This window comes from Camelus bactrianus, chromosome 1 (genome assembly GCF_048773025.1).
Source record: "Camelus bactrianus isolate YW-2024 breed Bactrian camel chromosome 1, ASM4877302v1, whole genome shotgun sequence".
Lineage (NCBI taxonomy): Eukaryota > Metazoa > Chordata > Mammalia > Artiodactyla > Camelidae > Camelus > Camelus bactrianus.
Window position 1 is genome coordinate 23,520,696 of NC_133539.1, and position 17,138 is coordinate 23,537,833.

Genomic DNA, 17,138 nt, shown 5'->3' on the forward strand with positions numbered 1-17,138 from the left:
ACCAAAAATGAATGTTTTCTGTATCCTTTCTTTTATCTGATAATGTGGCGAATTACACTAATTGTTTAAGGGAATCTGAAGCATTAAGTTTGTAAATGGGACCAAACATTAATCAAAGGCACTCATGAAAACAAGTTAAAATTTACCAGATTTATAAAATAAAATAAAGACAATGGATAATACTAAATTTAAAACTTTGAAAAAGTACCAGGTGTCTAAACTGTTAACTTTAAAAAAATACTAATTTTTAAGCCAAAGTTAACACAAAGAGAATTCTGTGCACAAAAAATTACAAGCATAATATGAGTACTCATGTGTGTGTGCTCTCTCACATACAACACTGTCCAATAATGACAAATATAATATATGGCATACAATAGTTAAAATGAATTTCTAACTTCCCCCAAAATACCTGATGAAGCACACAAAGAAAAAATATAGCAGAGATTTAGCATAGTAGAGCATTTAAGAATGTAGATTCTATTAACCAAGATAAAACCTGCTAGCTATGAACCCTTACATTTCCCTGTGTTGAATTTTCGCATGTGCTTAGTCGTGCTGAAATGAAAGATTAATGAACTATAGAACTTCTCAATCTATAGTTCAGTCTCTCAAAAGGTACATTACCTCATATTCCTCCAAGTTTACTTCTTCTGGTTTTATCATTTCAATTTTGGCTTGAGCAACTTTCATTATGTTGTGACACCTTTAATAAAAGAAACGTATTTCTAAATCAAGAGTAAAAGCCATAAAAACTGAAAAATGTGTATTATACAAAACTAAACTATTCAACACTTATAAAAATGAAATCCACTGTCACAGAGCAATATTTTTTTGAGGAAAATAACTCCCAAATAACGTAAATGAAAAATGTGTTTTTGGACCACAATGTTGGATAGTTACAAATATATAAAGATAATTCAAATTCTCCATGTTATATTTACATATGGCTTTTGAATTATATTCTATTAATAAAGATGGCATACACAAAAAAATGAAAAATTTTTATAATATCTATCTATTAAGCAAGTTCAAGAGCCATAAAATCTTTTTTCTCCCAAATAGTATTATTCATAAATAGTAAAAAGGAACCTAAAATGTGCCTATCATTTCAGGTAAGAATGGGAACATTCTATTAGATTTTATGAACAGAATCATTGCTAAAGAAATCTCCCCAAAATATCTTTAGTTATCACACATTTTATTCTGTATTTCATGCACAAGAGAAATGAAATCTATCAAAACACACTGACTATTTGCAGTCACCAGGCACATAACTTCAAAAGACTGAAAAGTCAATGTGAGTACTCTATATCTTCCTCAAATTCAATAGTATATAGTCATTAGAACATAGTACACTGATAGCCTAGATGAGGGTCATAATCTGTCATATTTCTGAGCTCTTCATAGCCACATGTAACAAAATAAATGATGCCAATACTATCACTAATAAAAGTAGTATAACCAACACTGTGAGCAACTACTGTTTACCAGATAGCATTGAAAACAATTACTTGTGTTATTTTACTTAACCCTAAATTTCACAGTAGACACATGGTAAGGCAGAAATTATTCCTAGATGGTTTGTTTTTTCTTCATATACTCTTCTACTACCTATATTTTTAATTCAGTATTTTTGAGACACTCATGAAAGGATAATCATTTATTTCAGAATTAAAATGTGTTTACAAAGACCAAGATAGCATAAATGTTTCTATATTCTAAAATAACTTTTCAGTACTTTGGATCTTTACCAGAGGCTTAAAATTTTTTAATGGTATTGATTCTAACAGATTAAATTTTAATCTTTAACATTAATAATTAGCTTTATAGGAGTTTCTAAAAGAAAATATATTTTGGTATTAACCATTCTAAGCCCTCTCTATATCAGAGGATATTTATTTCATTTATATATATGATTAATTACTTTTCTCCAATGACCCTCTAACAAAGATGATTTTGCTTCCTCGAGGGATACCTGGCAGTATCTGGAGACATTCTGAGTTGTCACCATTTGGAAAGTACTACTGGCATTTAGTGAGCAGAGGCCACGAGTATTGTTTAATATCCTAAAAATTAAAGGACAGGCCCCCAAAACAAAGAATCATTTGACCCAAAATATCCACGGTGCAGAGTTTAAGAAGATCTTTACTTCCCTAAAGGTCCCCAAGTTCAGTGACTGTATTACACTCTTCTGAGTATCCTTATATTGCTTAGCTTAGCACCTTGGTTCACAATTAAGATGTACTAAAATTGTCTAAATTATTTTTAGTTCAGACTTTTAAAGGTCATGATCATAAACTCCAGATAAGTTACACAACAACTGTTTGACTTAAATAAAGTCAGATTTTGTGCTTTATTTATTGAAATATGTCTGTGTCTGTGTAAAATAAATATTCAAAAATTGCGCTGGGAACCACAAAAAAGACAAGGACAATGTGAGCATATGAATTATGTATTTAACATTTTCAAATTACCTTTCATCAAAACTCAAATTTCTATCTCCAAATTGTTCTAGCAATGTTTTCTCAATGATTTTCTTTGGTGCCTGATTCTGGATAAAGTAGACTACTACATGATGTAAACGATAGTCTGTTTCTGGTGGGGTATCTTCTTGGGCCAATTTAACCAACCTTGAATATTCCAACTTAATTGCCTAGAAAATAACAAAATGCCAATTTGGGTTAATTATAATAATCAAAATCCTTCAATATTATAACTTAATTATTCTTACATTCAAACTTTTTTTTTTCTTTTTAAAGAACTAGACACAAGGTAGTACATCTAAGAATAGTGTCCTATGTTCCATAGTTTTAATACATCCAAGTTCATGATGTGGGAAATTTTGTAAAACTTAACAGAGCCTGGTCAAAGTCTATTCAGAAGCATTATAAGACTGAAGTACAACTTATCTCCTATCTAGTATATCTCTAATATCCCTAATTCTAGGGCTGAAATACAGTTCCCTAGAATACTCATGTCTAGAAGAAAATGGCTGGCTCTTGAATGCATAATAATATCACCACAATTAACTTTAAGCTGTGCAGTTCACAAATAAGGGGTGAAAAAGCAAGCTTTGTAGTTACCATAAAATAAAATTTTTATTTTTTCAAAAACAGTTGAATTTTATCAGTGTAGTTATTAATGAATATTATCACTATTACTACCTTGATATTTGAACTTACTTTTTATTTATAAATAGAAAACACCTTAGAGTTCAAACTAATATTATAATGGATTATAATAAATACTAATGCATGTTTCCATACATGAGCAAATGACTTAAAAAATATTTGCTCATAGAGAAATATGTGCAGACTTATACATCATACACTGCTGTGTAAGAAGCCCATATTATTAAAGGTAACATTTAAAAAATATTCATTTATATTAGACACATCTAAATTCTAGCTTCATTAACTACAGAAGATTTGGGGCTACATACAAAATATATTACAAAAAGTCCATTCTATTGGAAAGGTTTTTTTCTTCTTCTTTAATTGCATGTCTTTCTTAAGCAACTCTTGGCCCTCCAGATCCTACCACCTATGTGACTGTATTTTATAGAAGAAAATGTAACCGAAAAACATTAAGTGAAATATTTTAGTTATACTTATATTTCATTAAAGAGGAGGCAAATAAGTCCTATTTCGCTTAGTATTATAAATAGAATAAGATAATTACTCTACAGATAAAATAAATTACTCCAATTTTCTTTGAATATACACATTCTTAAGTCTTACTGTTGTGGTTTAAAATAGCCATGAAAATTTAACGATATTTTGACATGTAAGATGATCACGACTACTTCTCTGCATGCTTCATTTATAAACTCTTTATAATCTTCCTATTTTCTCAATTTGATAAAAGGCACATGTTCATCTAATAACCAAACTATACTGAATTTGAGAATAAATGTAAAATAAAAACAATCAAGAACTGTTCTTCCTTATTATGATCCTTAGACGATGACTGTCATCAACTATTAGGTTTTTAAATATTTAAACATTTCAGATGTCACGCTTCTGGCCAAAATTAGTATGAGCAAATTAAAAACAAATTTGTCTCTTAAGTAATACTGAAGACTTAGACATAAAGACTTACAACACCAATGGCTATTCTTTCTCCCATCTGCTTTCAAAATAGAGGCCATGATTTGTTTTTATAAATAGCAACAGATCTCTATTAGAGAGCTGGAATATAGATCTTCTTTTACTCTAAGACTATGTTTATCTCTTGATTTTGCCCTATTTAAGATTCTCCTAATTTTAGTAAGTAAATGCCAAAGTCACAATCTATAAGTGTTTTATTAAACCAGCAGAGGTATAAAGGCACTTCTGAATTTCTAGGAGTAATTTTTCAAACACAAGATACCACATTTTTCCTTTTGTTTATGAACTTCCTTCTCAAGAAATTTTCTGACTTAAAAAATACTGCAATAATATCTATTCCTTCAAATTTCCAACAGATGTTCCACACTGGTATATTTAGGAGAACTCTACATAATCTACTGTTAGGAGTAAAGTTAACCCTGCAGAGCTGCTATATTTGCCCCGTACTACATTCTCAGACTCGTGTTCTAGAATTATTTTTGTTCCGTATTTTTTGGCTGCCTATGAAGGTAACTATTTTAACTGTTACAGATACTGCAATGGAACCACACATATTTGCAAAATGAAATGTGATACTGGCCATTAGGTGATGGAGCTGCTTCATATTTAATTTATTTCCTTTTCACCAGACCTTTAACATAGTCCTACTAATCAGGCCCAAAGTTACCTATTTGCTCTTATTTCTTGTAACTCTTCCACTGAGGTCAGGTTCATCTCCCACAAATGCACACGTGCCTTTGTTTCTCTATGCCCATTAAGCCACACAGGACCCATTCAGTGGGACCAGTTGAAGTCTTTCTCTGCTGAACTCTTTCAAATGATTTCTACCCAGACTTTTTCTACTTTTCTAAATTATAAAACATACTCCAAATTTATAACCTCTTAGACTATTCTGATGTAAGTAAATGCATACATTAGAAAATATCAAATATACATATGTACAGTATACTCCGGAGGCAGAAGATCTAAGGGAAAATCAGCTAGAGTAAAATCCAGAAAGCCAGACATATCATTTACTAATTGTGACATAAAATATGTCAGAAAGTTCTCCAAATCTTAATGATCTTACCTCTAAAATAAGGTTAGGTGAGTTGAGAGAGAGGAGACAGAGAGACAGAGAGACAGAGAATATAGTTCTTAAACGTTTATGGACTATATTTTAAAAGCTGACAGTGTATCAAGAGATGAAGAAAATCTACTTCAAATTCTAGAGGATCAGAATCATACAGGGTATATTCTTTGACCACAGTGTAATAATACAAATAGGAATGAAACACTTAGGAATTTAAAAATTCTTGGCCCAGAGGAATCAAAATTATATTAATATTGGGAATATGAGATTTCAAAACCCACAGGACACAGTCAGATTGGTAGTAAAAAGAAAATTATAACTTGAACAATATAGAATAAAATTTATTTCACGAAGCTAGAAAAAGAAAATAAACCAAAATAAAGGAGAAGAAATAAAATAGTGTGTCAACTGGATTAAAGAACACCAAAGGCTTTTTCTTTCCAAAAAGCAGAATAAAAGACCAAAAAATTGGAGCAAATAACATAAGAAATAAGAAAGGTGATATCAAAAATACAGCAGAAAAGTTTTAAAATTTAGAAAAGAATAATACATGTAACTTTATGCCAATAAACTATAAGATCTTTATTAAAAAATCATCTAGGAAAATACAAGTTACCAGAATTACTTTAAGAGGCAGAAAAACTGAAAAGACCTGCAAAACTAGAGTTAACTGAAAAGACTGCCTAAGATCTACACCCAACAAAGGATTCAGGCCCATATTGTTATACAGCCGTGCTGTTATGTCAAATCTTCAAAGATCAGATGATTTCTATGCTATCTGAACTGCTCCAGAGTCTAAAAAAGGCAAAAAGTCTCCTTAATGATTTACGAGACTAGTATAATCTGAATATCAAAAATTGACCAATATTAAAACAAGAAACTATAGATCAATTTTGTTTATGAACATAGATGCTAAGACCCAAGTCCATTTTTGATAAACTATCTTGTGTACAAAAAGAATATACAGGAACAGATAGTGTTTACAATGATTAAAAAAAACAAGAAAGATGAATATAAGAACTTTACTTCCCAAGGATTAAAGATTAAGAAGAAACCTGTTCAGTGTCTCAAACAGATGCATTTAAAAAAAAAAAATCAAAATTCCAACACCGATCAGCTTAAGTTAAACTCTGACCTGTAAATTAAAAAAAAGTGTTTTTAAATTTTTATAAGGGAGGATCTATAAAAAAAAACAATACTAAAAGTTCTATTAGTAATAAAACACTAGAAAGATTCCCATTAAACTCAGGACCTAAACATAAGAGTTTACTACCATTATTTTAATATTTAACTGTATTCTGAAAAGTCTGGTCAACATAATAAAACCAGAAATAAAATAAGAAATAAATATAATGGAAATTATCCCAATAATGAGATAACTATTGGGAGGCAGTTTACTGAAATAATCAACTAAAAAATTGTTAGAAAAAATAAAGGATTCAATAAGGTAAATGGATACAATGTAAATAAATAAAATTAGTTCTCCCATTAATTTAATATTAAAAGAGGATAAATGACTCAATTCAGAGAAACAAATAATTTTTATACATCTAAGATTAAATTACACATGATGTTGGGAGCATTATGAGGTAAAACTACAGCCTTATTAAAGGACATTAACAGAGGACCAAAAAAGTGAAGAGGTATATCATGTTTCTTTCTGGGAGGACTCAAAATACTGAAAATTTAATTAGCCACCTCACCATAACTTAATATATAATATAATGGAAGTACAATCAAATTCTGAAAGGATTTGGAGAGGCAGGTGGTAACTGGTTCTAAAAATTATCAAAAAAGAAAAAATGAGATTTGCCAAATTTTCCATTTACAAAAGAAGAAAAATAAAGTGTTTTTCCTAAAAAAGTCAAAGTATATTACAAATGTACTATAATGTAAATAGGTGTAGTGTTTAAATAGAAAAATAATCAGTAGAATAGAGAGACCCAAAGAGACTCACTTATAAATAGGATTTAATATCCAATAAAGACAGTATTTTAAGTCAGGATGCAGAGAATCCATCAGTCAAAATGCTATGTTTGGACTATTTGGATATTTCTCTATTTGGAGAAAACTGAAATCCTATTATCTAGGAATTAAAAATTAAAATCATGAAACTACTAGAATTAAAAAATTGCATAATTTTCGATGTGATCACATAACCTCCAATCTATTAAAAAACTGTTGTATTTTATAAGATTAAAAAAATTCTGTATAGTTAAGATACCAAAAGCAAATTTGAAGATAAATGACAAACCACAAAATACAATCTGCAAATTATAGATGAATCAAATTTCTTAGCAGATCAAATGTTCAACCTAATAAAAAAACCCAATATAAAAAATGTGCAAAGATGGATAGAGTTAAAGAAATACCAACTGACAAAAAATTTATAGAGATACTCAGCCTCACTAAAGATCAAAGATACATAAAATAATGGGATTACCCTTTTTATGTCATTTTGTCAGATAACCATCAATGAAAGTACATAGTAACTATCTGAAGCCAATTTAACAGTATTAAATTTTAATTAATTTATTTTATAAATCAAATATATATTTACTTACTTAAATTAAATAAGTGAATTAAAATTTACAAGCATTTTGACTTGGCAATTCTACTTTGCTATGTTCACTTGAGTCTTCAATAATATATGTACAAGAATGTTCACAAAAATACTGGAAATAATCCAAATACCCAGAAACAAAAATGGTAATGGTAACGATAAACCTGGTAAGTTAAAATTTTGAGGGTTCTTTATGTGACATTATCCAAAGATTCTACATAGGTTATCTCATTTAATTCTCAAGATAACTTCTCATTTAAATAAAAAAAAATTGGACCTGATAATTTCAGAAATTGCCTAAGGTCATACCATTATTAAGTGATAAAGCTAGGATTTAAATCTAGGCATCTGACCATAGAGCCTTTGCTTTTAACAGCTCACTTCAGACACAACTTCTTAATCTAGATCATGAATAAGTTGTAAACATTCTGAGATGTTAAACCCATCAGCCTTTATGGTGGCCAGACACTCCTAGATCTGTCCCTGCTGTACATACATTATTTCCCAGTTTTGTCATAACATGGAAAAAATTGGGATGCTCTTCTCTAAAAGAATGTTTAAATAAATTTTGATATTCTCAAAACAAAACACAGCTATGAAAAATAAGTGTACAAATCATGACATGAATAATCCACCAGAGTACATGAAAAAGAACTAAAAGTATAAAGCACATACTTCTATTTTTATTTAAATTATAAATGTACAAATGAGTACTGAATGTCGGCCTCATCTGTCTATCTAGGGGAACATATAAGAAAGAATAAATGGAAGCTAAATGTGGAATGAGAATTAAAAAGAGAGAAATGTTTACATTTCATGTTTTGGTATATGTATATTTTATTTGTTTAAATATCACTTTCTCTAAGAAGCCCTCTAGACTTGTTTTTCCATTATATGTTCTCCTATCATGTCAAACTGTCCCCTTTATCATACTGATTATAAATCTAATAAGTGTTTGCTTCCCCCTAGAAAATTAGCTTCATTAAGTCAGGAACTCAGTCCATCTTTTCCCCAGCTACATTCATTGGATTTAGGACAGTACCTTGATATAAGCAGGTAATAAATACCTTTTGAATATGCTCATCAACAGAAAGAAAAAGAATAATAGCGTAGTCATGCAATGGAATACCACAATGAGAATGAACAAATTACAACTTTATCCAATAATATATATGAAGCCCCAAACATGTTCTTCAGTAAAAGTAGCTAGACAAAAAAAGGATCTATAGTAAAAGATTCCAAATATGTAAAGTTCAACGAGAAAACTTATGTTGTTAGAAGTCCAGACAACATCTACTTTGGAACAGGAAGAGAGTGTAATGATACGAAGGAGTAACAAAGGTAATTTCTGGAATACTGTAATGTTCTATTTCTTGGCCTGGTTGGTAGTTACATGGATATGTGTACTCTGCGATAATTCACTGAGCTGTAAACCCACAAACTGTGTACTTTTCAGCATGTTTTATATTTTAATAAAGATATTTTTATATCTACTGAATAAACAGGGGAGTAATAATAGGCATTTTAAAAGTAAAAGAAAGACTAATAAAGTTATCTCAACTGGGAACAACTGTTAATGAAGCAATGAAACAACCAGTAAGGGAAAAAAGTTTCATAATACAGAAGTATTAATACTTCATTAAAATCCTAAGGGCACTTTAATAGGTAAAGTCAAAAAATGTACAAAAAAGACATTTTAATGTCTTCCAAAGTAAATGAAAAAAGTTACACTAATCCCATGATTATAAGTACGATATGACCCTCCCACACCCACTCCTGTACATACACATACAAGAAACTACTACTCTGAGAATATTATTTTTTTTTTCCTTTTGGATTTTATTTTTGCTCATTATAGTAGCCTTGCATTGCCTTTCTCTAGATTTTGTTTTTACATGACAGAAATTTCTCTCTTTAAGCCACTATAATTCTGGGATTTTCTGTTAACAGTGAAAACCAGTCCTAACAAATAAAGCCAGCTTAGGAGGAGGACGCAGGTAAGTGTCTTTCCTCGTTTATTTTTCCAGATCTGCCTGCCTATTAACTCTCTAATATTCTGTGTTTACAAGGCAGACTCCCAGGTGGGAGCCCTGTGATTAAAACAGTAACTGCAACTGACTGGGTTAGTAACACTTCCTACTTCAGAAGCTAAACCTTAGCAAATCCACTCACCCAGCTAGATGCTAAGTTTCATTTCCCAACTTACCTTCTTATCAGTAATAAAGTTAACATTTTCATCACATTGTTTTACTACTGGCAAACACGTATAACATTTTAAAAACTGGTCTGATCATAATGCACATGGAGATCCATATTTGGAAGTACTTAAATAGGCACAGAAGTGAAAAACTTCTTATAGTCAAAAAGCTAATATAAAATAAACCCAACAAAGATTTTTTTGGAGAATATGACAGGATAAAAGAAATATTTAAAAAAATCTTTCCCTCAATTTATAATAAATTAAGCATTAAAATGAATGAAAATTTTAAAATATACTATATCTGATTTAGGGAACAAAGGAAGGCAGAAACAATAATCATCTTAGACTCTGTGCTATGTATGTATTTTGTAATTTAATAGTGAATGTTGATAATGATTAGAATCAACTGCCAAACAAACAAACAAAAACCAAGAGAACAATCAAACAGGTCAAACTGCTGTAGAAGGAACCAAAAGTCTGTCAAAAGATCTACAACCAACAAAGGGGCTAGGCTCATAGGGTTTTACGAGTGAGTTCTAACTTACTCTTATGGTAGTCAATTCCTATGCAGGCTACACCACAGAAAAAGAAGAACAGGGAAGTTCAAATAAGCGAAACATCAAACCTGAGGAAGACAGCCCCCAAATTAAAAAAGCAACATTTTTTTAAAATTAATATAGGCTACAGAAAGCCCAAACAAATTGCTGGTGAGTTAAATGTAAATAGGGTACATCTGAGTTTATAAAATAAACATTTATTAAGAAAAGTGTTTTAAGAAAATATTGCAGAAAATTTGTAATACTTTAGGTTGAAGGAAACTTTTTATAAAGCAATGAAACTCCAGAATCCAGAAAAAGAGAGAAAGATTTGAAAGTACAGTATTTTTAAAACTTCTCTATAGAAAAAGGTATCATAAACTAATTTAAATAGAAATGGCAGACAAGGAAAAAATATAGGATAACTCTCCACATAGAAGGTAACATATAATAAATGAGAGTACATCTATACCACAGAATACTAAATGCAAGTAGTATAGATAACGTGGTGGATATAGTGTCTTTAAGAACGCCCACAATATATTTCTGAGCGATGTAAGTTACAAAATAGTATGAACAGTAAAAGTTAAAAAAAATTATATTCTCTATATGCATGTCTGTAAAAACCTGACAGGTTATATGAATGTTAGACGTGGTTACAAGAGGGCACCAGCAGAGACTGTCATTATTAGTTTTATTTAAGACACCTCTGTATTACTGAATGGTCGCATTCTGTATATTACTTTTGTTATTTACATGACAAATTTCCTGAAATCATATATTACTAGAACTTTCCAAATGCCAGTCATTTACCTATGTTAAAAATACATATTAATTATAAACTGATAATATTCACGTAAGATTACACACATATATATTCCTCAATTACAGCTGAATGAAAATGTACACAAATATAAACTTCAGAGATTTTCAGCTGCATCAAAATCAGATGGTAAATCAAAAAGAAAAATAAATGAGATATAGAAAATACATAAAGCACATGATGAAAAGGGCATTCCCAAGGTGACAGTGAAAGATCTCAAGACATTAGTTGTAAACCAGGAATAAAGGAAAACCAATATAGACTGGAGCAGGTCAAAAAGCTCCTTAAAGACTTCCACAAGAAGATAAAACTGACAAAGAACGGAGCAAAAAACTAAACAAACAAACAAACAAAAAAAAAACAAAAAAAAAAACACCCCTAAAAAACAAAAAAACAAAACAACCCAGGTAATTCCAAGGAAAATGAAAGTTGAGGAAAAAAAGTAATAATGTTTATGACTTAGTTCAATCCTGAGTAGCATACATAGAAATAGCAATATAAGCTGAGAATTCTGATTTAATCAAATGACAAGTTTTTTTTTTTAAAAAAAAAATGCGCATATGGACACACATGTGTGCAGATGGAGGGATTAAAAACTGTGTGTCAGTGCATGTATATGGGGCAGGAGAAGAAAGACGGCTCACTGTTTACATTCCACGGTAGAGAATTTAACAGGAAATGTATAAACTAAGAATCACTAAAACACAAGCGTTCTACTTAAACATATGGAATTAATGCCAAAAGGATTTGATTAAATAATTGAAGGCTGTTCCCACAAATGGCAGGAAGGGTGGAGGGCAGGGGATATGATGTGACTACTGTTGTTTGTAGTATATATATAGTTAGCTGGCTCTTTAAAATATATGCTGGTATTAATGTAATAAAACTAACGTTTCTAGTTCAACATAAAGATACCAAATTTGACAAAAAATTACAGTGGTATGAGAGATAACTGTTCCACAAGAAATAAATGAAAACTTTAGAAAACATACATTCAGTGTTTTTTTAAAGGAAATGCAGATTACCTGGGAATAAAGATAAATTTTTAAACATAAAAGCTGTTTTTTGTATTACCTTCTTCTACGTCTCTCATAGGATCTTACTAGGGTAAACAACTTATCTTGGGGGCAGTTTGCCAGAACTTCTAAAATTTAGCACTTAACGTCCTTTATCCCAGGAAATCCTTCAGTTCCGAGCACATCAGGATGGCTGGTCACTCTAATTCTAACCAGTTCAAAAGCGTTTATTGACATGAGGTTGCTTTTCACAAGTCCTTTGTTTTGTGTTATACATTAAAAGAAACACTAAAAATAAGCAGCTTCTTAAAGATTGAATTGAATTACGGTAGAGCACAGAAATTTAGGGAAAATTTTAGATTTTTAATGTCAAGAAAGGGAACATGCAGCTTACCCTTCAATAAGGCTTTTTTTTTTTTTTTTAAACAAACACTAAAGGGAGGGATAAAAACAATGAATATTTTTTGGTTAATAAAGAAAATGACAAAACATACATAGTGTTTTCATCTTTCAAATATGTAAAAACAAATAGTGTCATCAAAACATTGTTGAGATCTGGTGTCACAGGGAAAAAAGATCTAGACTAACGCATTAGTCTGATGGTCTCATGTCTTGAAATGACTAGGATGTTAAATTTAATCATAGGAAAATCAAACAAGCAAGAAACCTAACAAATCATTTTAGAAACAACCAAATGAAGAAAGTAATCTGGTATTTAATGATTAGAAAAAAAACTTACAGAAAAAATATTGTAATGTTGACTAACAGTATTACCAACGAGGAGAAAATAAACTATTACCAGAAGCAGTTACTCAGTTTCTATTTTTGCTCATCAATACCCTTTATTCACTTCAAATAAAAACATAATTCAAATTTGTTAAATCAGAGGTGTAGTAGTAGGATAACTCAGGTAAAATGCTTCATTTTTATTGAATTATCTGAATTAAAAAAAAGAAAATCAGTCTTAGATTCATGCATAAAAGAAACTCCTAGAATATTAGGTGGCCATGGCTAAGATAGGAAAAGAGAAAATATACAGGAAACCAAATTTAATTCAAGGAAATAAAACATTTCAAGAACAAATTAAAATGAAAATGTTAATTGTACCTTAAAGAACCCTGCTTCAGGGCCACACCTGTCATATACATTCCTGGATTTACCTATCGCCATGATAATACCTTGCATGTTCGGTGTCATCATCATCTGCCACAAGGGATTTAAAGAACGAACTTTTGAATGGTTATCATAAAAAACAATATTAAAAAAAAAAAACAAAGTAACTCCTTTACATGCAAGTTAAAAGTCCTTTGTTTTTCACTGTTTATAAATCAAACACTGCAATTTTTTTGTAGCAAATGTGATCCAATATGCACACATCTCTCAAAATCATCCATACAGGGCCACAGCTAGCTCACATGGTGCCTTTGTGCAAACTGCAAAAAGGCATCCTCTCTGAATTAAAGAATTTTAACAAGGCACCCCTTTCTTGACAAACAAATTAGAAAATATGCTGCTCTCTCAGAGAAACATTTAGAGAAAGCAACAATCTTTTTATTGAAGGTGCCTCTTCTTTAAGGCTTGGGGAGCTCAGTATTAGCTCAATTTCAACTCCACTTCTACCCGTGGGCCAGGCACTCCTGCCTGCACAACCATATGGTCTAAACATCTAAGCAGCAGCCCTGCATCCATATGACTTATTTTAAAAGTTACAAGGCACATGCACTGTTAAACTACCACTCCAAGGAATTTTAAAAAAAACACAAAACACAACTCTGCCAATAGCATAAGCACTTGCACAAAAAATAGTGTTAAATGATTAATTACAATTCTACTTTTTTAAATTCAAGAAGGGTCATCCTAAAACAAGCATCAATATGCTTGATCAATGAGCATTTTTTATTAAAACATTTCTATTAAAAAGATGCCTGTTTCCATAATTTTGAAGTGTCAACCTGGTAACAGATAAACAGAAAAATGTACTGCTATTAAGTACTAAATAGTTCAATATTTCTTTGTTTGCGTAAGTTTATTATGTAATATGACATTTTATATAAGGGACTTGAACACGAAGGATTTTGATATCTGCAGGGAGGAGCAGGTTGGGGGGTACTAGAACCAACCCCCTGTGGATACCAAGGGATGACTGTATGCTTAGATGCTTACATTTTAAAATATCTGCAAAATGAAATAACTCAAGACACTATGAAGCTATCACATTAGAGCAATCAAGAGATTGCATCCATTACCTTGGATTTACTGAATCTACTATCCACAGTATTTATTTTGGATTACACACTGACAGTTGCAATATACCTAACATTTTCTGCTTCAGAAAATCCTTCTGACCAGTTCCTAAATCAGAAACCTGTTTCTTATTCTCTTTATGGCCCATGCTTTCTTATAGCGGCACAGTAATAGTAATATCTTTATGACATCTGATTTTGGTGAATAACTCATACAATAACCTAATTATAACCTTGAGGTTAAGTCTGAAAAAATGTTACTTGGAAAAAAACAATTTAATATGCATTCAATTCTCATCCATGCCAGCAAAAACTAACAAATGATAGAATCCAAAGTCTATCTTCTCTGTTGTTACTATTTATTAACATGTTTACTGGCCCTCCCTCAAATATGTCAAAGATCTAAGAGTGTTCAGAAAAAAGTGAAAAGGGGGTAAAAATATAATGGGACTAGCTATTTCCATCTGGGTTCCAAAGAAACCTTTCATGAGAAGTAAAAATGCCCCCATACGGACAGAAAATCAAGCAGACGAGAATTAACAGTGGAGTGGTAAGAAGAGATAAGATGGAGGTATCCAGTGTGCAAACACTGGTAGGCATTCAGCAATGCTGATGAATCATTCAATTCAGTCACTCAGAAGTTGCAGAAGCAAAAAGCCCTAATTAGCTATTCACAATCAGGCTGTAGGTTCTTCTGGTAGAAATGGTTGACCAAGAATTAGAATCAAGTAATTCAAGTAAAACAGGAAAGGAAAATAAAAACTTTTAAGTGCTCAAGACTTGTGCTATTTAATTAAAACAAATCTTGTAATCTATCAACCCGGGAATAAACTAATCCTATGTCTGCACAAAAGAATTAACTCTAGCAACATAAAATTATTCTTCTGACAAATCTATAAGCTTTGTACTTAAATTTTCATTTGAAATTCAAAGTACTGTTAGCAACTGGTAAGGTAATTTCAGACTGTGGGTGGCAAAGCTGTACGTTATGCAGCAATAGACATAAGTGTGAGGGTGCAGGCATGCCCAAAGTACTTGCATTAAATAGCCAAAAACAAGTGGAAATTGTGCAAAGGGCTATAATAAAGGTACCTCGTCATCATAACCCCCCTCCTTTGACTCAATCATAAATTTCCCTACATGAGGAATCGCCACCTCTACAACTTGCTGGTTAGAAGGTGGTTGGCTTGTGGTATTCTCAGGTTTCTGCAGAAGAAAATCATTAGTATAAACATTAGAAAACAGAACAACGGAAGCCCCCAGTTTAAGTGCACAGACTCTTAAGTCTTAAAAATACCTTCATTTGTTTAGTATAAAATGAAACTATCTAAAACTGAACTTTAGAAGCAAATGCATTAATCAAGTAATAATACAAGACCTCCAGCTTTTCCGTTACTACTCAAACACTAAGTTTTTATTTTTTCCACAAGCTTCTTGGACTCCAAGTTCTTAAAAATAATAAACATTGAAGTTGTATATCCTACTACTGTCTTTGTAGGTGGTTTTATTTATTTTTTAGTTCTAGTAACTCCATAAAGTCTTCCTTGATCTCTTCATCAAAATAAGATATGACCTCCTCTGAATCCAGGAGAGTTCACAGGTTTTCTTTCTTATGAGAGTTTACTTTTCTATCCTTTCTAGTAATCAATTGTTTTATACCCTTAATATCCACACTCTGTTGTGCTTAACTCACTTGGTCACAGCCTGTGAGACCAAGTACTATATATTTACATAATGAGTGTCCAGTGAATTCTTGTTTTTGAAAAAGCTGCTTGAAATTAATATCCATTTTTAACAACTCAATCAGGTTTTCTTTTTTTCATTAACAAATTCTGTGAATTTCACTAATCCACACTAATGAAGTGGAAGCCAGTATGAAATCCCGAAAGTCCACTCAAAGGCACTAATATGGTTTATTCAAAACACTGTTTAGACTTCACAAGGATTTTACTGTACTAAATAGATTTATAACTAGCATATTCACTATTTACCTACAAACAAATTTCAAAAGTACTTAATGTGCTTGAAGGAAGCTTAAATAGTTTCAAACATTATCATAAATGTTTTCTTAAGCAAAGATGAACTTTAGTTTCCACATAAAATAATAGAAAATGTTGATAAAAACAATTAAAGTGGTTTTATTTTAATTTAAAATATATGTAAATTTTAGTGATTTTTCTAACTTTTCTGAAGTACATATGCAGCAAACGTTTAATTAAACGATAAAACAAAACTAATGGCCAAGGCTGGCACTATCTCTTTTAAAAGAAATGTTCTTTTTTAAAAAAAAATATTTTATTTACTTATTATTGTATTATTTAATTATTTTATTTTGGTGGGGGGGGTAATTAGGTCTGTTTATTTTTAGAGGAGGTACTGGGGTTATTGAACCCAGGACCTCATGCATGCTAAGCATGTGCTCTACCACTTGGGGCTATATCCTCCCCAATAGAAATGTTATTTTTAATCATAACATTTTTAGAAAAGGTTTCTTTGCTCTATTCGAATCCTCAGCTTTTCAAGAGGAAATAACCAACCTGCATGGTTGTCATTATCATGAGCGATAATATTCA

At 31.0% G+C, this 17,138-nt stretch overlaps 1 protein-coding gene across 4 annotated transcripts in view; it reads right to left on the reverse strand.

The window, feature by feature from the left end:
* The window catches only part of USP25 (ubiquitin specific peptidase 25), a 127,865-nt gene that overhangs the window by 17,595 nt on the left and 93,132 nt on the right, over positions 1–17,138 (reverse strand). For 2 of the 4 annotated variants that reach the window (XM_074361414.1, XM_010960219.3), the window contains 4 exons: positions 15,658–15,771; positions 13,430–13,525; positions 2,478–2,656; positions 628–706 (listed from right to left, as the gene is read on the reverse strand). In XM_074361414.1, the coding sequence (XP_074217515.1) occupies positions 628–706; positions 2,478–2,656; positions 13,430–13,525; positions 15,658–15,771 (468 nt within the window). The remainder of the gene's footprint in view (positions 1–627; positions 707–2,477; positions 2,657–13,429; positions 13,526–15,657; positions 15,772–17,138) is intronic. The other 2 variants (XM_045520796.2, XM_045520799.2) reach the window with 2 other exon arrangements.